Genomic DNA, 20,124 nt, shown 5'->3' on the forward strand with positions numbered 1-20,124 from the left:
GGCTGTTGAAGTCAGCAGTCCACCTGCAGCTCTGGCCCAGAAAGTCTGAAAGCCCCGGCTGCTGGAAGCAGGGTCATCCGGTCTTTATCAGCTGGAGACTGTGTCTCCATGGTGCTGTTTCATGGACAGCTTCTCCATGAGTTGTCCTGTCCCTTCCTACACATTCTGAGTTCCTCGTTAATACAGGAGACAAGTTAACGAGTCAGATGGAGGTATGGTGTGACCCGTCACGTCTGTTCTTGTGTGCCACGGAGAGTAGGATGGGCAGCCCCTTGCACTGCTGTGCCCACGCGCTTCGTGTCTTGGCAAGATGGGGGTCAGCTTGCTAAGAGTGTGAGCGTAGCGCAGAGATGGGGAAGCACCGGGGTCCTGGTAGGAACCTTGAATTCTGTGCCTGGTTTCCTCCACTGCCCCCTCTCCAGTGTTTCTGCTCCTCTTGGCCTGCCTTTTTACCCAGACTTTTCCTTCAATGTGTAATTTGCATCAGGGCAGCTCACGCGATCCTAATTTCAGAGCTGAACCCTTCTTATGTGGCCTATCTTTAGGTGGATGTAATTCTGTTCGGTGGCTTTGCATGAGCCTAGCGTCTGGGAGAAACACTGGAAATGAAACGACCCTGAATCTTCCTCAGGCCTGTGTCTGAAAAAAGAAGTACCTTGTCCTCTAACTCCAGCACCATCTGCCATACACCTGGAATTACTGATCTTATATTTAAGCCCCAGATTTTTTCTACCCTGAATGGGGATGGAAATGAGAGCTCCACAGGTTTTGCTTGCCCCGGTCCCACCTGCTTTGTAGTGAGAGCATACCTACTTCTGTTGGAAACTCCCAGCAGAGGTTATAACTAAAGTGCATGTTTGTGACAGTTGTGTAGGGTTTTTTGGGTGTGGGGTGCGAGCTGTATGCATCAGAGGCAACCAAATGCAATCTCAGCCTTGGGGACCAGTCCTTGTGGTCGGTCTCCAGGCATGACGCCTGCACAGGGAGCAGGTAGCAGCAAGGAGAGGGTTTGCTGGGAAGCTCAGAGCGGCAGGAGGATGTTTCCGAGAGCCCCGTGGTGTCAGCCAGGCGTTTTTGGAAGGACGGGTAACCCGGGGGGACACTCAGCTCTGCTCTCTGTTTCAGTTCTGGACGTGAACGACGAGAACCCCACCTTCTTCCCAGCCGTCTACAACGTGTCGCTGCCCGAGAACGTGGCCCGGGATTTCAAGGTGGTCCGGCTCAACTGCACGGATGCCGACGTCGGACTGAACGCTGAGCTCAGCTACTTCATCACGGGTACAAAGTCCCTGCGAAGCCCCGGTTTTTGTGCAGCGGGGCTGTCAGCTCGGGTGCAGCGGGGAGTGCTGCTCCGTGCCGGTGCGTCTCCAAACTCCCGCTGCAAAGCAGCATGGGTGAAGCTCATGCAAATCGGCCTGCCAGCAGGCCTTCTCGTTCTGCCGACACTTCGCCGGACTGATTTGCATGTGTTTTCATATGATGCCTTGCAAAACTGTTTGGGGCCCAGCGTTGCCTATGCTTCACCTAGCTGAAGGAGGCATCGGCAGTGCATGCCTACATAACACGAGCGCGTGGGTCCTCAGCAGGAGGGAACCCGGCGTGGAAAGGACTCTGAGCGCCCCAAGTGAGGAGATGCAAATGTCCTGCAGAAAAAAAAGCGTGTGGCAGCGAGTTCGCTGGCACCGCGGGCGGGTGTTTGCCAGTACCCCGGGGGCGAGCGGCAGGCGGGCAGAAATCCCCCCGGGCCGAGCGGCCAGCTCGTGCCACGGCGCTGCACACCTGCGGCGGGAGCAGGGGATCTCCCTCGCCGCGCTTTGACTTGCAAAGTGCACACGTGGCCTTCAGCCCTCGGGGAGAGCTGCAGAGTCGCGGCGAGCCGCCCTTCTCACGATAGCAGCCCCGTGTTTGAGCGCACGGCCCCGCCGGCCTCCCCCGCCGGAGAAAAGGTGCGTGTTCGCCCCCAGGCACCGCAGGCTGCAAGAAGAAATTACCCCTGTTTTTGTGCCAAAGCCTCCAGGAAATGATCTGTTTCTCGTGTGATTCAGCTTTTCCCATAATCGGCGCTCCTCGCCTGTGCGGTGAGGCCGGGGGAGCGCCGATGGGCTGAGCGCCAGTGATTTACCGGCTGCGGCATCCCCTGCAGCACGGGGGCTTGTCCCTGCATCCAGACACGTGGGATGGGGAGACCCGGCGGTGCTGCTTCGCGCTCACGGGATGAGCTGGTCGCCGGCTTGCTTTGCAGCGGAGACGTCGCATGCTGGCGATGGGCAGCCTTGTCCTTGTCCCTCTCTGCAGGTGGAAACCAGGACGGCAAATTCAGCGTCGGCTTCCGAGACGGGGTGGTCAGGACAGTCGTGAGTCTCGACAGGGAGACGACGGCGTCGTACACGCTGATCCTGGAGGCCATCGGTGAGGGTTTCCGGGCGCTCTTTGGGGGACTGCCGCCGCGCTGAGCTGCCTGCGAGGCACAGCAGAGAAGCGGTGACCTTTGAAGCATACTATAGACCAGAGCTTGCATTTGGTGTTAGCAACCCACAGTTTCACAACCCACGTTCATGAATGTGTCTCGGTTCCACCATGACTGTCGCAAACAATAAATTCACCCCACGGGCTGGTTCAGCCCCGTGCTTTCCCTTTGCCCCGGAGGAGGCGAGCAGGACAGCCCTTTCCCCGCGAGGATCTGCCCTGTCCCAGGGGAGCCTCCTCCGAGCACCGCTGGCGCAGCAGGATCATTCCCCTATTGCCATGCCAGGCCTTGGCTCGGTGACTGCCAATTAATCCAGAGCCACCTGGCATGGGCGACGGGTTGACATGCCAACGCATCTTGGCCATCGTCCCTAGAGCCTTATAATGAAGCGCTTGTTTGGAGAAGACTTGGAGGTTCGTTTTGCAAGGAGAAATAAGTGGCTGGGTCAGACTCCCTGGGGGCACAGAGCTGCCCGGAGGGAGCTGACCTCAGCAGGGGAAGCGGTGGGCACTGTGCCGGCTGCGTCCTCAGGACCAGGTCGGAGGTGCCGATGGGCCCGTCCTGCCCGTCGGATGGGAATCAGCGTGCCTGTGCTTTCCCAGCCGCCAGACCCCACCGGCTCCGGTGTGAGGGGCTTCATCTTAACTTGCATCAGGGCATGTTTGAAAAAGCAAAACCGATAATACGTGCTCCCCGTTTCTCCTCCTTTGTGGCAAAGCCGAGAGCTGCGCTGCCACTTCCTTGCGCCGAGCATCAGCCTCCTGCTGCGCTTTGGGGCGAGCGGCCGTGCGCTGAGTCGGCCTGCAGAAAGCTGGTGAGGGCTCTTGCTGGTTGCCAGCGGCTGAGCAGAGACCCGCACCGCCTCTCTGCAGGGGCTGAGGTCGTCACTTGGGAAATTTTAATCCTGTTATTTTCAGTGGCTGCTCTCTACTTGGTGATGTCGTGCTTGCACCACATGAGGGACCACGTTTTTTAAGAGTCTGTTGGCTGTCCTTGGGGCAGCGGCCTAAATTAGTGCTGGGAACACCTTGCCTGTGACTCACTTCTGGTGAAACGGGCAGCAAAGGGGAGACGGAGGTGACTAAACCCAGCCTCCCCTCTGCTCTCTCTCCTGCGCAGACAACGGCCCCGCGGGGAACAGGCGGACCGGGACTGCCACCGTGTACATCACGGTCCTGGATGTCAATGACAACCGACCCATCTTCCTGCAGAGCAGCTACGAGGTCAGCGTGCCGGAGGACGTCCCGGCGGCCAGCAGCATTGTGCAGGCACGTGGTGCTCTCTGTCACCGGGGTCCCTTCGCTGTGCAAAGGGGGGGTCGGCCCCCACGGCCGCTGTGCCCTGGCTCTGCACCTCCGGGTGCAAAGCCGCGCTTTCCGTGGGGAGGAAGCAGGTCCCCGAGCAGAGCTGCTCCGCGGGGATGCTGGCAGCCGCCCTGCCGCTCTTCTGCTCCCGGGGGGATGAGGCTGGGAGAGGACAGAGCCCGGTTTTCAAGAGGGAGTGAGCGAGTGCATGCAAACGAGCTTGGAGAGGGGGAAAATGGAGCAAGAAAAAGAGCTGGGGCTCTTGTTTTCCTCCTCGCTCCCCTTTGAGCGAGCCGTCAGCAGGCTGAATGGCTCAGTGAGCGGCGCATGAATGCGGGCATTCACTCGGCCGCGCCGCGGGCTTCCCGCTTCGCCTCGCACCCGCGGCTTTCCTGCAGCGGCCACCAAAGGCTCTTTGCAGAGCGCGCTGGGCAGGCGCCCGGTGCCTTGAATGCCTCCCCCGGCGCGGGCAAAGGGGCGGCTTTGTCCCGCGCTCCCGCAGCGCGGTGAGTCATTGCCGCGAGGAGAAAGCAGCCTTTCACCTGCCATGACAACGGTTCGGCCGCTTTGGTAGGAGCCGCGTGTTGCACCCCGGGGCGGCCAGGCCTGCAGCACCCCATCGCCCCGGGCCAGACGTCGGTCCCCAGGGCCGAAAGCGGTGCACCGCCGCCTCCAAGCACTTTGCGTGCCGGCCCTGTCCCTGCGCCCGGCTCCAAGGCCGTCTGCCCCCCGCTCGTTTGTGGATGCCCCCCGGCTCTGCTCGCGCGGGTCTAGCAGAGAGGAGCAGCCCCGCTGCCGGGCGAGCGCGGTCAGGTGTGGCGGCGGCACCGCGGGACTCCTGAAAGTGAGCTGCTCTTGCAAGCCGTGAGGCTCTGCACGGAGGAGATGGATGTAAAGGCTTGGATCTGAGCCGTTTTTGTGCAGGACTGTGTTTTCTCTGGTTTTTGGTCATTGCTTATAGTGCATTTCCTTTCTCTCGCTGCTGATGTTGAGGAGCAGAGCAGCAGGAGGAATGGAGAAAACCCAAGTCTGATATCCAAGTCCCTTTTCTAGAGCTTCCCAAAAGAGGGAGATGCCCCGAAAGCCCGTGGCAGAGGAGAAGCATTATTTGGGGGAAGTTTGTTTTCCATGAACGGAGTGAGAGGGAAAGGGAAATGCGCGATCACAGGGCTTTTGGTTTAATTTAAACCTTTACAAGTGATCAGTGTGCAGCAAATGTATCCCCCATTGAATATATCCCCCCGTTGAATACATCCCCCACATCTCTATGGCCACAAAGGAGTTTTGGTGGTTCCTGGCCACATCCCCTTCCCCTCGCAGGCTGCCGCCCTCCTTAGCACCGGCTCAGCTGTCCGGGTCCTGCGCCGCAGCCCCCAGCAGTGAATTGATCTGCGTTTTAAAGACCAGGGGCTCCGGGGCGTTTTGTTCCTCGTTTCAGCCTGGATTATTTAGCAGCTCTCCCGCCAGGCGCGGGGACTCGGCCAGGCACGCGCGCGTCGGTGAAGTACCCAGCGGCGGGATCTTGATGGCCAAACCGAGCGCGAGAAGCAGACCCCAAAGAATCAAACTCTTCTTTTCCTTTTTCCTCCCGATTTTCTTTAAGCATCTCTTTTTTAAAAGCGCAGCAGATCACCTGCTGGCTGGCACGTCCTTTCCCAGCAGCAGCGTCCTTTCCCGGCGCGTTGCGTGGTGGCTTTCCAAGCTGGCAGTGGCTGCGAGCCTCGAAAGGCCCCTTTAACGCCTTGGCGAGCGTGTTTACCTGCGCCTGCTGCTCCTTTATTGAAGCCGTTTTTCAGCAGACATCTGTAAAATCCATCACTGCGCACATAAAGCGTGGCAGCCTGTGGATATTGCACTGCGATGGGGGACGGATACCGCCCGGCGCCGACGGCGCGCAGCGGGCAGGAGCGCTCGTGCACCTGCGTCCGCCTCGGCCCAGCCCAAGGAACGCGTTTGCAGGGTGCAGCGCCGCAAATTATTCCGGCAGAGCAGTTTGGGGGCTATTTTTCCAATGAACTCTCAGCTCAGGGCTAAGGCAGCTAAAAGAATAAATGCATAAATGCACTAACAGAGGGAAAACGAGAGGAAACTTTTAAGGCGCGCATCTGCTGATGCATGCGCTGCTCCCGGTGAGGATTTCTTTTTGTGGCTCGTGTTTGCCAGGTGCTGTCTGTTCAGGTGCCTCACCACTTCCCAAATGCAGCAGCATTTTCTGGACTGCCCGTGATAGCTGCGGGTTTGGATGCCTCCCTGTTGTCACACTGGAAAACCATAACCTGGAAAGCGTTAGGGAAATGCAGCAGTGAGACCTCGCATCCCTTCCCCGCTGCCCCGCGACCCCGGAGCCGCAGCCTGCAGACGAGCGCCTCGATGGCTCGAGAGAGCACGATGCAATGTTAGGAACTCGAAGCGCGGTTAGAAATGTTGTTTATTTGTCTCTGCTTTAGTAAAGACTAAAGACGGTGACGGCAAGCTCCTTTTGGAAAGGTGGCGGCTCTGGTCGCAGCCCGGCAGTCACCGGGGTCTGCCGGAGGAGGGAGCTGCGGCTGAACTCGCCATGCCCGAGGCTCCTTCCCCCTCGCAGCCGGCACCTCCCAAACTAACGCAATCGCTTGTGCTGCTTCTGCTCCTCCCTCGCAGGGGCTCAGCAGCCGTGAGTCGGGGTGGCGATCGCCCTGCTGCCGCGCTGCAGGGTCACATTTTGGTGGACTCCACCGAGTCCCAGTCGCGGCGGGCGGGGGGTCTCCTGGGGCAGGCGTGCTGGCTCTGGGAGACGGGCCGGCTCCTGCGGAAGCTGCCGAGGGAGCGGCGCAGGGAGCCCAGCCGCTTCCAGAGCCGCAGCTGGGGCTCGCTGGCGTCCTCCGCGTGGTAGGGCATGCACTCGCGCGGCCCGTAGCGCGAGCCGTCCAGGGCCGCCGGCTTGCAGAGGGCGACGAAGACGAGGCAGCTGGCCAGGAGGAGGAAGATGCAGACGAGCGCGACGATGATGGGCAGCGGGTCTGCCTTCTCCGGCGATGCAGTGCTTGGTGGCACCGGTGCGGTGGTTGAAACCAGAAAGCCAAGGAGGGTGGGAGCGGGAGAGGTCCCGTTGGCAACGTCCTCCGTGCTCATCTTCCCTGCAGCGCGCGGAGGAAGCAACGCAGGTGATCACCGTTCAGAAGTCATGCAGATGCCCTCCCTCTGTCCAGCCCCAGGGCTTTTTGGCTTGGACCAAGGCCCTTCCAGCCATGTTTTCTGTGGCACAGGCTGGCAGAGGGTGTCCGTCTGCTTGGCCACCAGGTAGAGCACCAAGGTGGGACTTAGGTCTGCCCCAAACCAATGGGCAAAACCCTCTGATGAAGAAACGTAGCACGTGTAGTACCAAGGCTCCAGTGCTGGCATCCGTAGGCTACATGTACACTGTATGAAGCTTTTCTGGGAGCCATAGTCGAATACCAGAGAAGGTTCAAAATCCTCCCCCTAAGCCGCTGGGTTTTGGTTCTGCCCTTTTCTGGTCATCAGAAACCTACTTCCACCAAGGTGGCTTAGGTAACCGCCTAACTGCCTTGTCCCTGGACCCGGCCTCATCCCAGAGCGGACCGATCGCTCCGGCAGGACTCGCGCAAGCTTTGCTTGTCGCCACTTGCCAACGTGCGCACCGAGGGCAGACTGGACCAAGGTTACCAAGGCCACCTTCCTTCTGGTGTTCCCTGACCGCCCCATTTGGCTCAGTGACCTTACAGCATTCGTTAAGAGAGGGGAGCTACAGGTGGCTGCATTGGGTGGTTTTTTTGCTCTGTTGGGTTTTTTTTTTTTAATCATTATTTTAGAGCAAACTGACGACATCCCCTAAAAACCCATTGGGAGGCATGGACCGTTTTGGTCCTTCTCCCAGTGCTCTGTCCCTCAAGCCATGGTCTAGCTTCCTTGGGGGGCAAAGGCAGCTTTGCCAGTGGGTTGCACAGGCTTCTGCTGGCAGCAGAGGATGGCGAGAGTGGGAAATTTGGGTCCCCTTGCTGGCAAGAAAGGACAGGCTTTTCCAGTGCCGCCCCTCTGGTGCTTCTGGTCCATCCCTTCCTCCTGCGCAGCTCCCTCAGTAAAGCTACGCTTTCAGGGAAGCTCTGGCCTGACCCTCACCTGGTGGAGCCCCTTTTCGGAAATGGGGCTGCTAAAGATCCGGGAAGCCTTTGCAGAGCACACGTGGACAGTGATGTCTTCTAGGGCCAACAACCTAGCTGTTGCAGGGCTGGCAAAGATGCAGCCCTACGACAACGCTTTCTCCCCATGCAAGTTTTAAAGGTTTCCTCCAAAGTACGACCTTTAGTGTATCAACATGGGCAAGATGGGTTTTCCTTCACTCCCTGCCTGATGCACCGTGCTATAGACATTTCCGCAGAAATTGCTTGACAATTAAAAGCACCTGCAATTAGGGCCTTATGGCAAGAAACATCGGGGACAGGGAGCAGCCATGCTGTCTGTGCCATGTCCAGCGGGACGTGTGACCCAGCAGGACGAGGGCTTCCTCCCTGAGATGGTCATGGCATGGGTGCCTTGCACCTCTCCTGGTTTGGCATGGTTGCAACTGCCTGCAAAGCTCCTGGCTGTCATTTTGGGTGGGGAATGGATGTTTTTTTCTTCCCCGTAATACGTAAGCTTCATATATGCCACATCAGGCTCTCGTCTCCTGGGTTCGCAGCTCTCCCAGGTCACCCCACAGACCCATTTATGCCGCCGACGGGTTCAGCTCTGCAGCAGAGCTGCCCCGTGCCCTAACTCGGCTCCGCAGGTCTGTAATCTCGCTGCTGGCTTTTGTCGCTGCCCTTGTTGCCTGCACAGCCCGGTGCAAGGAGGTTATTCACCGCTCTGCACCCGGCCTGGGTCGGGGGGCTTCACATCCCCGAGTCCATCTGGGAGAGGAGCTGCCCGGCAGCAGACTCCGTTCAGCACATCTGCAACTGGCCAGATGTGGCAAGCTGGCTGGTGAAATGTCCCTAGCACATACATCGCTGCTAACACCGCATTCAGGTTAATTGACTATCAGGTGGGTTGAGTATGTTTTACCACTATGGCAATGAACCGTTTCATAACCGCTGGCCAAGCCGCTACCTGCACGGCCGTTGGCAGCAGAGCTGCTTCCCGGCAGGGGTGTCGCAAGGAGGCGAGAGCAAGCCGTTGTGCAATCCCGCCGGGGGCAGGAGAGGCTCGCCGCGGCACGCCGAGCCCCCCCGGAAAGGTTGGCCCCGTTTGACGGGATCTAGCGTCACGTGGCTGACGCGCAGCGGCAGGACTCGGGCCTGGCCGCGCTGCACGCAAGGCAGCATCAGAGGGGAAGACAAGCGAGGGGGTTTTACTTTGCAAAACGCTGCCAAAAAGAGTGAAGAGAAAGAAGCAGCGCTCCCTTTTTGCAAAACCGCAGAGGAATGGTGGCTTTGGGGCACTTCTGCATGCGCAACCCTGCTCGGATGCAAAGCAGCGCTCTTCCCCCTCCCCGTCTTGCTGGTCCCCACTGTCTTGGAGCTCCCCGGCTTTTCCCAACACACAATCTTCCCACTTACTTGGGAGCCTTTCCTCAGGGTGGCTGCGGGGACGAGGGCAGCAGCTCTCCAGCCGGGGACGGCAGTGCGTGCTGGCCTCTCCTCCCACCCAGCCGCCTCTCCCACGCTCTCCGCCGGCCCCCTCCTCCTTTTCGGAGGGTAAGGGATGACGGGAGTGGGAGAGCAGCCCCGGCGGGGGCAGCCCGCAGGCGCAGAGCCCGCCGGGTCCCCAGGCTGGCGGGGCGACGTGGTGCCCCAGGACTGTGCCCTGCTGCTGGGGGGGTCCCGGGGGGGCTTCACCCTGGGGCTGGCGCCCGCCGCCGCTGCCCCTGCGGGCAGCGCGGATGGTACGGTCTGCGGCCGGTCACCGGTCCCCAGCGCGGGGTCAGGAGCCGCCGTGCCGCCTTCCCTCCCGCACGCTGTGCCCCCCTTCTTCTGCACCCTCCTACTCCCAGCTCCCGGCTTTCTTCCTCCCCTTCCCCAGTCCTTTTCTGATCCATCTCCAGCAGCCGTCTGCCGCTGCGTTAAAAGCGGCCTGCAAAAAGCTCCTTCTGCCCAGACCCCGCTTTTACTAGCCAGAGGAGGAATAGCGCTGCCAGATATCATTTGCACAGAGACGTCAGAAATCGCCTGTCTCACCTTTCCAGCGGGCACCGGAGGGCTGACTGGGGGGTGGCGGCTCCCAGAGCTCGGCTGCACGAGAAGGGTGCACGGGAGAGCCAGCAGCTGCCTTTGAGTTAAATCATTTTCTTAAGTTCTGGATGGTCTGTCAAAACCTCACGTCAGGTTTCAGCGTGTCCAGCTACAAGTGTCACAACCTTACTGCCTCTCCCCCCAGCCAGGGACTCTCTGCGGCTGATGGAAACCAAGGAGATCTGGCTTTCCAAAGCTGGCAGCCGTCAGAAAAGCAGGGAGGGAGTCCCGCAGACCTTTCTGGAGAGTTTTCAAGCTTTCTGGAGAATAGGAAAGCTTTGCCTTTATCAGGTGACTAAGGCAGAGTTGGGTCTGCGCTTCATTCACCGAGATGGAGGGGGCCACAAAAACCCTCCCCTTTGCTGTCTGCAAAATGCATTTTTCAGGGCACAGCAGGGAACGGCACAGAAAACTGCAAGGAATTGTTCCTTCAGGTGTCCCTTGTACCCCCGGTGCCCCAGCACATCATTTGCCTGGCTCGACAGCTCTGCTAAGGAGGGAGCTGGTGCACGCAGCAGACTGGTGTCCCCAGGCCAAGGCACTGGTCCACTTGGCATCACCTGCTGGTGATGGGGCCATCGGTGTGGGGCATTAGGCCACGCTGGGGAGCAGGCAGTGGCATCCCAAAGCTGCTTTTGGGAGCTCTGAGCACCTGCAGCTCCTGCAAATGTTGCTTCAAGCTGTGGGTGAAAGCCAGCGCAGGGCACCGAAGCTGAGCCTCTGTAAATGGCCTCCTCGCTCCTGCTGCACCTATGGCTGTTGCCACGCTGCTAAGTCCGGGTGTAAAGCCACACCTGGCGAAAGGCAGCTGCTGAGCAATATTTGTAGCCAAACGATGCAGCCGAGCGCCCACTTCCCCAAGGGGAGCGAACTGGACCACAAAGCATAAGCCATTCCCTGAGATCTCGCCCAGATGATCTGCAAACAGCAACTGCTGTGTTTGTCAGCCGGCTCTTTTGGGGGAAGCGAGGAGATGAGCAGGGGCTCGAGTGCAGCTGGGAAGGAAGCGCAGGCCCTGCGCTTGTTCCTGCCGCTCGCGCCCTCCCGCTCCCCAGCTGCCGGGGCCGGTGGCTGCTGGGGAGGCTTTGCAGAGACAAGCCCTGCAATGTTGTGCGGAGACAGCAGAGGGGACCGTTGTGTTAAGTTTCCTTGGGAACTAGGCAGCGGTTCCTCAGTATCGCACTTTCAATATGTAGCTGTCAGCTGTGGGCTTTGATGTGTACTGTGCATGGCTTGTTTTATGCGTGCACGGACCGTGCAGGGCATCACAGCTGAGGGGTGCTCTCCTCCTCTGCTGGGGCTCCCGCAGTGCTCAGCTGAGTGTCCAGAACACCAGAGTTCTCTAAGCACATTGCATTTATGTTTCCTTCAGTATTTTTTTACATGCGTTACTTTTTGGGTTGAGTTTCCAGCACCTTGCAGAGGCGCTGTAAGAAGAGGTAAATGCACAGAGTCTGGTTCTCAGCTGTCAAAGAGACTAGACCCAGGTGTCTGCTCTTGCACCAGCCTGGAAGTGGGTCATCCTCTTCCCCTAGCGTTGTGTATGATAGACCTGGAAGCTCTAGGTCTCCATCCACCTGCCCGGGAGAAGGAGTCTGTCTTTGGGTGGCTCCGCTGGCGGGATATCTGAGGCAGCGTTTGCAGGTGCAAGCACTAGTGCCTGGGGCAGGACTGGTGGAGATACCTCTCTGCCAGGGTGCTCGCCCACAGACTTCGCAGCGTGGTCCTCAAGCTCAGCTCCAACCCTGGGCCAGTTTGAGCAGGTGACCTGGAAGCTGAGGGCTCCTGAGCCCGTTAGCCCTGCTGCCCGGGACCGGTCTCCTGCCTTGCAGCTGCTGTTAGCCAAGCTGTCCTGACTTCTCGGTGAGTCAGACGGAAAAAAACAACACTGGCTGTTGCAAAATAGCCCTCCGCCCGGGCGTCGGAGAGGAGAAAGAAGGCGTGCGAAACGCTGGGTTTGCTGCTTTTTTCTCCGGCTGCTTTTCACGTGGCTGCTGGAGGTGCTCAGATCCATCGGGCACTCTCCAGCGCGCTCTTGGAGCAGCGAACGTTTTATCTGCGAGTCGGCAAGCGGTGAGGGGAGGGTTACTGTCTGGGGTTTGCTGCTCATCAGCTCCCTGCCTCAGGTGGAAGAGTGCCACAGTGCAGCGGCAAGAGGAGGCCCGTCCTTGGGCCTGCCCGGGCTAGGAGGGCTTGTCACTGCCTCCAGATCCCTGCCCCTCACTGCCTGCTTTTCTTTCCTTGCAAAGGTGAAAGCCACGGATGCGGATGAAGGTATTAACGGGCGAGTGTGGTACAGGATTGTCAAGGGTGAGTGCAGCCGCCCCTTTGCCGTTCACGCCGCGGGGCGTTCCACAGTCACACGCAAACCACCCTCGGCGAGGTTGCACCTTCCTTCGTGTTGCACCTTGCAGCCAACAGAAACATTTCCCCGCGCCCCCAAACAAAATCGGCCATTCGGCCTAAGGGCGATTGCCAGGGGATGGGCTGTCCTCGGCGGTCCAGGCGACGCTGCCGTACCTGCACTTAGATGACGGGATGCTGTAGCTCCCGCTTCGCTCCTCGCCGATGCCTCTGGCAGGCACCAGCTTGGCAAACACCACCAAGCCCGGCCCCACGGCGGGGAGCGAGGGCGGTTTGCGGGTTCAGCCTCAGCCTCTTGCCGCCCCATCTGCCCTGTTGTCTTTGGGTCTTTTTTTACCTGTTACGGCCGCCCGAAGCCATGCAGGACGAGGCTCTGCTGCGTAACCCGACCGCAGTCCCCGGGAAGCACCGTGCGTGCAGGGCAGCCTGGATGGAGCAGCAGCGGCACCGGTTCCTTCTCTTTTCGCCCCGGCAGGAAACGAGCACAACAACTTTCGGATCAATCCCAGCACGGGGCTGGTGATGCGAGGCGTGCGGCCCTTGGACCGAGAGCAAAACTCCTCTCACGTGCTGGAGGTGGAGGCCTACAACACCGAGCAGGGGCCCATGAGGAGCTCCGTGAGGGTACGGCCACCGCGGCCACGGGGCGGGCGGCCGGGGAGCCGGCAACGCACCCGATTAGTGATGTCTCATTGAAAGGCAGCAATTTCCACCGCGTGCTGAGCCGAGGCAGGCGTGCAGGAAGTTCGAGAGACCTGGCATGGAAATACTGACGGAAATTCTCCGGGGGCTGCCTGTGGGTGGAGAATAGCTTTGGTTTGGGTTTTTTTTTTTTTCTTTTTTCCTGTGACATTTTGTAGCGTAATTAGGCTGCTAAGTGGCACGGCAGCGGCTGCCGGCGGGAGCCCCGCTCGGCCGGCTGGCTGCAAGCGGCTCGGCTGCCGGGCGCTGCAAGGAAGAGCCGTGGCTGTGCCCAAGAGCACGCGCATGGCGCTGGCCCGGGCGGATTTTCCCTTTTCCTTGTGAATTCTGCAGCCAAACAGCCCAGCGTCCCTTTGCCGCTCCTGTAGTGCAGCCAGGGAAGGCATCGACACCTCAGCCTGCTGGAAAGTGTGTCCTGCGGCCAGCCATATACTTAAATAAAACGAGACCCGTCGACAATGATTAGCAGTGATACAACAACTTCCTTCCTTGAGGAGGGATTCCCATGAGCCTTCATCTAGCGTCCCATCTCTCTAGCAGCACCTCCACAGTCTCTGCATCTATTCTTAGACCCGCCAAGTTTGCTGGGGACTCTGGCCGAGTGCCACGTGCCCACGGCACCAGCAGCAAGTAGAAAGCCAGGAGGAGAAGGGATGTTCCCTAGGGAAGGGGAGAAAGCGTGGCTTGACCCGCACGTGAGAGCAGACTGAGAGCTATCGACAAATTTTCCCTTTGAGTCATCGGTGTGTCTGTGTTGCCGGGTCTCTGACTGCAAGGTTTTGGGTAGGGGATCCCAAAGCATTCAGTAACTACTGTTCGACCTGTACCCAGGTCAGGAAGGGACTGACCAGGTTTAGCTCTCTTGCTGAGCCTTTTCTGAGCGGAGTGGGCTGCGAGCACGCGCCCAGCTCGCCGGTGGTTTCTCCGGGGGGTTTTGCAGGTGATAGTGTACGTGGAAGACGTCAACGACGAGGTGCCCGTGTTTACCCAGCGGCAGTACAACCGCCTGGGGCTGCGGGAGACGGCCGGGATAGGGACGTCGGTCGCCGTTGTCCGAGCGACGGACCGAGACACGGGTAGGAAGCCGGGGGCGAGCGACGAGCGTCTCCTCCAGCTGCCCCATCCCCCCATGGTGCTGGGGCTCCGACGTGGAGGAGATACGGTGTTGCCTCTTTGGGGAGCCCGGTTTAAACGGTTGTTTTTCCTCCTGCCCCAGGGAACGGTGGTCTGGTGAGCTACAAAATCCTGTCAGGCGCTGAAGGGAAGTTTGAGATCGACGAGAGCACGGGCCTCATCACGACCATCGAGTACCTGGACTATGAGACCAAAACCAGCTACCTGATGAACGTCTCCGCCACGGACCAGGCGCCCCCCAACAACCAGGGCTTCTGCAGCGTTTACGTGAGCCTCCTGAACGAGCTGGACGAGGCCGTGCAGTTCTCCAACGTCAGCTACGAGGCCGTCATCATGGAGAACATCCCCCTGGGCTCCGAGGTGCTGAGGGTCCAGGCCCGCTCCATCGACAACCTCAACCAGATCACCTATAAGTTTGACCCCAACACCAACGCCCAGGCGCTCTCCTTGTTCAAAATCAACGGGATCACCGTGAGTAGCCACAAGATCGGCCCCCCGGCACGGTTCTCTAGTGTGGATTAGGTGTTGGTGGTCAACACGGCTGTCGGTCCTTGGCAGGGTGTGATCACGGTCAAAGGCCAGGTGGATCGCGAGAAGGGAGACTTCTACACCTTGACGGTGGTGGCCGATGACGGAGGGCCAAAGATTGACTCTACGGTGGTGAGTAGCTCTTTGTGCTCCTCACCCGAGCAAGTTCTGCCACGTCTTCTAGCAGGTCCTGTTCCCCTGCCCTGCACTTTTCCAACCCGTGCAGGCAAGCGTTAGGGTCTGGAAACCCTGATTTGGGAGGAACCCTGTATTTGTGTAAGCACAAATCGTCATGTTTTAGCTTCTGCATGTCACGGGGCCAGATTTCTCAGAACAACAACAACAAAAAAAGCCCGAACTGTCAAATTTGCTGATCGCTTAACAGACTAAAACAGTTTTGAGGTAGGTAAATTTTGAGGCCTTGAAATACCCCGCAGCGGTTTATATTTGAGTGCATTATATTTGGCAGTTTCAAAGGTGCCCGAGCAGGGGGGTGATTTGCATTTACCCGCTGCAGCGCAGGGCACACAGAGTGCAGAGCGCGCCTCGTCCCCGGGAGTGGAGAGCCCTGCCGGCACAAACGATGCCGTGCCAATTTGGGAAGCCGGGGTGTACCTGGTGCCCCAAGCGCCTACCCTGATGTTGGGCACCCGCTAACTCTCGCTTGTTTGTTTGTTTGTTTTTCTCTTTTTCCCCATTCTGCTCCCCTCCGGCAGAAGGTAAGCGTGCCCGGGGCCTGGCGCTGGCTCCGCCGCCGCGGCTCGTGCCGGGAAGGTCGGGGCCGGGATGCCCCACGGCAGCAGCTGCAGCATCTTTTCCGGCCCCCGCGGGGGCTCTCCCCGCTCCCGGCTCGGTTTCTTTCTTTCGGCGGCAACAATAACCGAGTGGCCCGGCTCGCGCTGCCGGGCTTCCTCCGGGATGTTGTCGCGTTCAGCGTGGCTGCACCTGGGGGCCACCGGCGCCCGTAAATAGAGCCCCGGGAACAGAAGCGCTCTTCCTCTCTCGTTTGTGTGCGGCGTCGCGGGTCTTTAATTGCAGGCGCGATGAGAGCATTTCCTCTGGCTAATCGCAGCCAGGGTGGCTCGGGCCCGGGCCGCGTCTCGGGGCCCCACCACCGCTCGGCTTACGCGTTGCTGCAGCGGCCGCCGCGCGCGGTGCAGCCGTCTCCCTGCACGCCCCTCGTCCTGCTCGTTCACCTGCGTCGCAGGGTTTCCGACCCCCGAGGGACCCCCGCATAGATCGGGCCACGTCCCCTTTCCCAGGAGGGAGCTCTGGCCTTGTTTATACTTTAATTTGCCCCTTTCAATTAAGTTCGTGCAGCCCGGAGGAAGGCGCTCGAATTTTTTGGTGTCCGCTTGGTTTTAAACCCAATTTTGCCGCCCTGCGGCTCCGGCCAGCGCCCTGCCTCAGCGCCCCGCCGTGCCCGCAGGTGACCATCACGGTGCTGGACGAGAACGACAACAGCCCCCAGTTCGACATCACCTCCGACTCGTCCGTGAGCGTGGCCGAGGACTGCGCCGTGGGCAAGCGCATCGCCGTGGTCCTGGCCCGAGACCCCGACGCGGGGAGCAACGGGCAGGTGGGGAGGCCGGGGGGGGGGGGGGTCCGGCTCGCGCCTCGGGGTGTTTGCTTCCCGCTCACCTTTGGCACGCGGCCTTTTCCTGCCGGCCCCAAAAGAGGAAAAAAACATCGCCCGAGGCCTCTGGGGGCTGAAGGCTCGGTGGGACACGTGTGAGAAGGAGCCCAGCAATCTGAGAACCAGCTGTGGCCTCCCCGCCGCGGGGGACGGCGGGGACGTCCTTGGCGGGCGGCACAGGAAGCTCGCCGCCTTTTGCTATTCTCGTTAATGCGTTAATTAGCTCCTGGCGCAGTTTCTGCCCGCAAACGAGTTTCAACCCTCGCTCGAATCCGGAGCAACTTTGCCCTGGTGCCACTGGGGCTTTGGAGGAACCGGAGCCACCTTGCACCTCTCCTGCAAGACCCGGTGCGGGAGGCGCGGGGGGACCCGGCGGCCTGGGGCCAAACCTGGCCGTCTCCAAAGCCCGTGTGGTTTTTTAATACGGGGTAGCACCGAGCACGTGGTCGGTCCCTCCCAGGCGCCAGAGCAAGTCACTCGGGAGTGCCCTCAAGTCTCCTTGGCGGGGTGGCATGGTCCCGCCCAGCCCCAGGGGCAGCGGGAGGCCGGGGCCGGCCGCGGGGCGGGCGACCTCGCCGCGCCGCTCGCGTTGGCGAGACGGGGACGCCCCCCGCTCACGGCGCCTGCCCCGTCTGCCTCCCCCCGCCCTGCCGCACGGCCGCTCCAGGTGACCTTCTCCCTGACGTCGGGCAACGTCGGCCGGGCCTTCGAGATCCGCACCACCAACGGCACCTACGGCGAGGTGCTGCTGGCGCGGCCGCTGGACCGCGAGCTGCTGGACCACTACAGCTTACGGGTAACGCCGCCCGCCCCGCTCCCCCCCCGCCGCCGGCGGCCTCGCGGGCGCCGGGACCCCCTCCCCGCCGGCGCCCCGCGCCCCGCGCCGCCGCTAGCCGCGCTGCCCCGCAGATCCAGGCCGCGGACGGCGGCACGCCGCCCCGCCGCAGGGAGCACGGCCTGCGCGTGAGCGTCCTGGACGTCAACGACAACCCGCCCGTCGTCGACAGCCCCTGGGGCTACAACGTCAGCGTCAGCGAGGTGAGCGGCGCCCGGGGCGGTCGCCGCGTTGGCGTCTTCCAATACGTGTTGGAGTGATCCGGAAAGCGGGTTGAGGAGCAGAATTTCTGCTTTGATTCCCCCTGGAAACGGCATCCGGGTGGCCTGGCTGGGTTGGGCGCAGAAAACCAGCCTTCTGCCCTCAAAGTGGTGCTGGTTGGGCTGCTGGGCGTCGTGGCGAGGAGCAAGGTCCTGCTCCTACCTCTGCCCGGTGGCAGCACGCCTCATTCTCTTGGAGCCCAAAGCACCGCAACACCTGGAAAACGCTCTTCTGTACTAGAATTATGTTATTAATTGCATTGCGTTTGTATATTTTATGTTGCAATAGATTAGAATACATTATGAGGTGTATCTGTTTCAGTCTGTTATATTCCCTGGACTGAAAACTTGCTTAGCAAGGGAGTCATTTCAGATTGTGCTGCAAGTTGATTAATCAAGGTATAACCTGTTTTAAAACGCTAGGTTAGCTGGAGTTTTATGACGAGAGCGAGCTCCGTGCTTTTGCACATAGGCTTTTGTGGGTGTCCCTCCCCGAGCATCCCTCTCGGTACCTCTTCCTCTGCAGAACGTCGGCGGAGGCACCGCGGTGGTCCAGGTGCGCGCCACCGACCGCGACATCGGCCTCAACAGCGTCCTCTCGTACTACATCACCCAAGGCAACGAGGACCTGACCTTCCGCATGGACCGCGTCACGGGGGAGATCGCCACCCGCCCTTCGCCGCCCGACCGCGAGCGCCAGAGCTCCTACCACCTCGTGGTCACCGTGGAGGACGAGGGCAACCCCTCCCTGTCCGTAAGTAGCCAGAAGGGAATCACGCTTTTTGGGGGGAAGCACTGCTTTGAGCATGTTTGTTATTGAGACATCAAGTGTGGAAGGGGGATGAGATTGACCTGGAAACTAGGAGCTTATTTGATGACAGATGCTTGGCCGGTGGCCTCATGCTGATGTGTTGCTCGTTCCACTGTGCCCCATGCTCAGCTGCACATCCCCGCTGTGTTTGCACTTGGTATTTCCATGCAAAGCTGTGCTCCTCGTGCCAAGGTGCGAGCGGCCGCTTCAGATCTGCCTCGGTGAGTTGCGTTAGGTCTCGGGCCTGGAACGAGAGCGAGGTCTTCCTCCCGCGCCAGCCCAAGCCTTGGCCTTTGGAGGAGGAGACGGGGGAGAAGGCAGGTTGTGACTCAGATTCCCAGTTTGCCAAGTGCACGTATGACTCAGAGCTTCCCAAGGGCTCCTTGGATGCCTAGTTCTGGCGGAGCCGGGCAGGACCCTCTCTTGCAGCCAGAGCTGCCGCTTTGGGACATGTGGGGAGGTCCTGCTGTCCTGCGGCCAAGCGCTGGCTTCCCTTTGCACCTTCCCAGCCCTCCCGTGTGCCGGGCTCTCGAAACGCGGCCCTGCAAGAGCTGCGTGCACGCAGCAGCAGTGGCTTTGCTCGGCTCCCAGCCTGCTCTGGTATCGCCGCTTTTCATCTCGCTATGTCTGCTCTGAAGTGGTTTCAGCAGCAGCCTCAAACTGTTTCTCTCCTTTCTGTAAATATATAAATAAATACTGAAAATATCAAGAGGGCCCCACCAGGAGAGGCTGCCAGCAGCTGCAGGAGTTGTCCTGCCTGCTGGCTCCCAGCACTCGGAATCAGACGTAATAAAATACATGAAGGTCTGCGGATGTTCACGCTCGCCTCTCTCTCCCCTGACGTGGGAGTTAAACCTCACGGCCACAGAGGAAAATGCGGGGAGGGGGCAGGTTTGCAGTCCAGGCTGCCTTTCTGCCCCTGGGTGCTCGGTGAGTCAAAGCAGGTCCCGCAAGAGCCGGCCAGGCACCTCGGTTTGCAAAGCAGCTCGGGAATAAACTTCAGCGAGGCGTTACGGACGGTTCTCCTGGTCTGCTCGGTGTGGACCGATGCGCGTCTCTGCGTCCGGTGACAGCAAATGAGATAAGACAGAGGAGTTATCACTGAAACTGTTGTGGTCATTGCAGTGCTGGATTTGGGATTTGCCGGAGAGCAGCGTGCCCGCCGAGGCGGGGGTCTGGGTGAGCACGGGTGCGCGTTGGGGGCTGATGCCATCAGTCAGCCTTTGGTGCGGGGACGCTTATTAGCTAACGCCGTCCCGCTGGTTAGCTGCCAGCGTTCGGGTCTGCCAGGCGGGTAACTGTCTTTCTTGCAATCGTCCGCCTCGCGCCGTCCCCTCTCCACAGCCCCGCGCGGGAGCTGTTATTTGTAGTGTTGCAATGATCGGGAGCCCAAGCTCCTCAGTTGCCTGGAAGAGGAGGACTCTGGCACGCGGGAGTCAAAAGAGCAAATCACACTTGGCACGTTTTTGAGTGCAGAGTCCCTCCTAACCCCTCTGGCTCGTGAGCCTCTCCAGGGGTATGAGTAAGTGTTTGCATGTGGATCATTACATGGCTGCACCAACAAAGCTGGGTTATGTCCCAAGAAATTAGTGTTTTTCGACAGGGAACAAACTAAGTGCATTTTTTCTTTTACTGACAAGCGTTTTTGTTGCCTCTCTCTGGCTCGTCCCTCCAAGGCGACCACACCAAGCAAAGAGCGAGGGCTTTTCAAAGATGACTCTAACACGTAGGCACAACACCTAGCGCATGATGCGCTGCCATGCTTCCTCTCCTCCACCTCGACCCGCTATCTCGCACCATCTCTCTGATCTCCCAGCAGGGCTCTCGGTGCAGAGCCTTGCTCTACATTTTGAGGAAACGCGTTGCAACCAGAAGGT

At 60.0% G+C, this 20,124-nt stretch overlaps 2 protein-coding genes across 3 annotated transcripts in view; one reads left to right on the forward strand and one right to left on the reverse strand.

Annotated features, from left to right (window-relative positions):
• CDH23 (cadherin related 23) overlaps positions 1-20,124 on the forward strand; it is a 223,127-nt gene that overhangs the window by 167,662 nt on the left and 35,341 nt on the right. Inside the window, exons 25-36 of the mRNA XM_064513627.1 lie at positions 1,126-1,278; positions 2,296-2,409; positions 3,587-3,735; positions 12,227-12,287; positions 12,817-12,965; positions 13,984-14,119; positions 14,260-14,648; positions 14,736-14,837; positions 16,135-16,284; positions 17,009-17,137; positions 17,251-17,379; positions 17,963-18,190. Of these exons, the coding sequence (XP_064369697.1) occupies positions 1,126-1,278; positions 2,296-2,409; positions 3,587-3,735; positions 12,227-12,287; positions 12,817-12,965; positions 13,984-14,119; positions 14,260-14,648; positions 14,736-14,837; positions 16,135-16,284; positions 17,009-17,137; positions 17,251-17,379; positions 17,963-18,190 (1,889 nt within the window). The remainder of the gene's footprint in view (positions 1-1,125; positions 1,279-2,295; positions 2,410-3,586; positions 3,736-12,226; positions 12,288-12,816; positions 12,966-13,983; positions 14,120-14,259; positions 14,649-14,735; positions 14,838-16,134; positions 16,285-17,008; positions 17,138-17,250; positions 17,380-17,962; positions 18,191-20,124) is intronic.
• On the reverse strand, positions 6,182-10,279 carry C6H10orf105 (chromosome 6 C10orf105 homolog). 2 transcript variants are annotated; one of them, XM_026104815.2, is made up of 2 exons: positions 9,924-10,279; positions 6,182-6,887 (listed from the first exon to the last, which is right to left on the reverse strand). In XM_026104815.2, exon 2 carries the CDS (start codon positions 6,880-6,882, stop codon positions 6,466-6,468), a length of 417 nt encoding a protein of 138 aa, XP_025960600.1. In that variant the 5' UTR covers positions 6,883-6,887; positions 9,924-10,279; the 3' UTR covers positions 6,182-6,465. The 2 variants fall into 2 exon arrangements, with proteins under 2 accessions (XP_025960600.1, XP_064369698.1); XM_064513628.1 differs by lacking the exon at positions 9,924-10,279 and adding an exon at positions 9,306-9,374.

The sequence above is a fragment of the Dromaius novaehollandiae genome, chromosome 6 (genome assembly GCF_036370855.1).
Source record: "Dromaius novaehollandiae isolate bDroNov1 chromosome 6, bDroNov1.hap1, whole genome shotgun sequence".
Lineage (NCBI taxonomy): Eukaryota > Metazoa > Chordata > Aves > Casuariiformes > Dromaiidae > Dromaius > Dromaius novaehollandiae.

Coding starts and splice junctions, on each gene's coding strand:
- C6H10orf105 (XM_026104815.2), bottom strand. CDS start 6,882: ATGAGCACGGAGGACGTTGCCAACGGGACCTCTCCCGCTCCCACCCTC.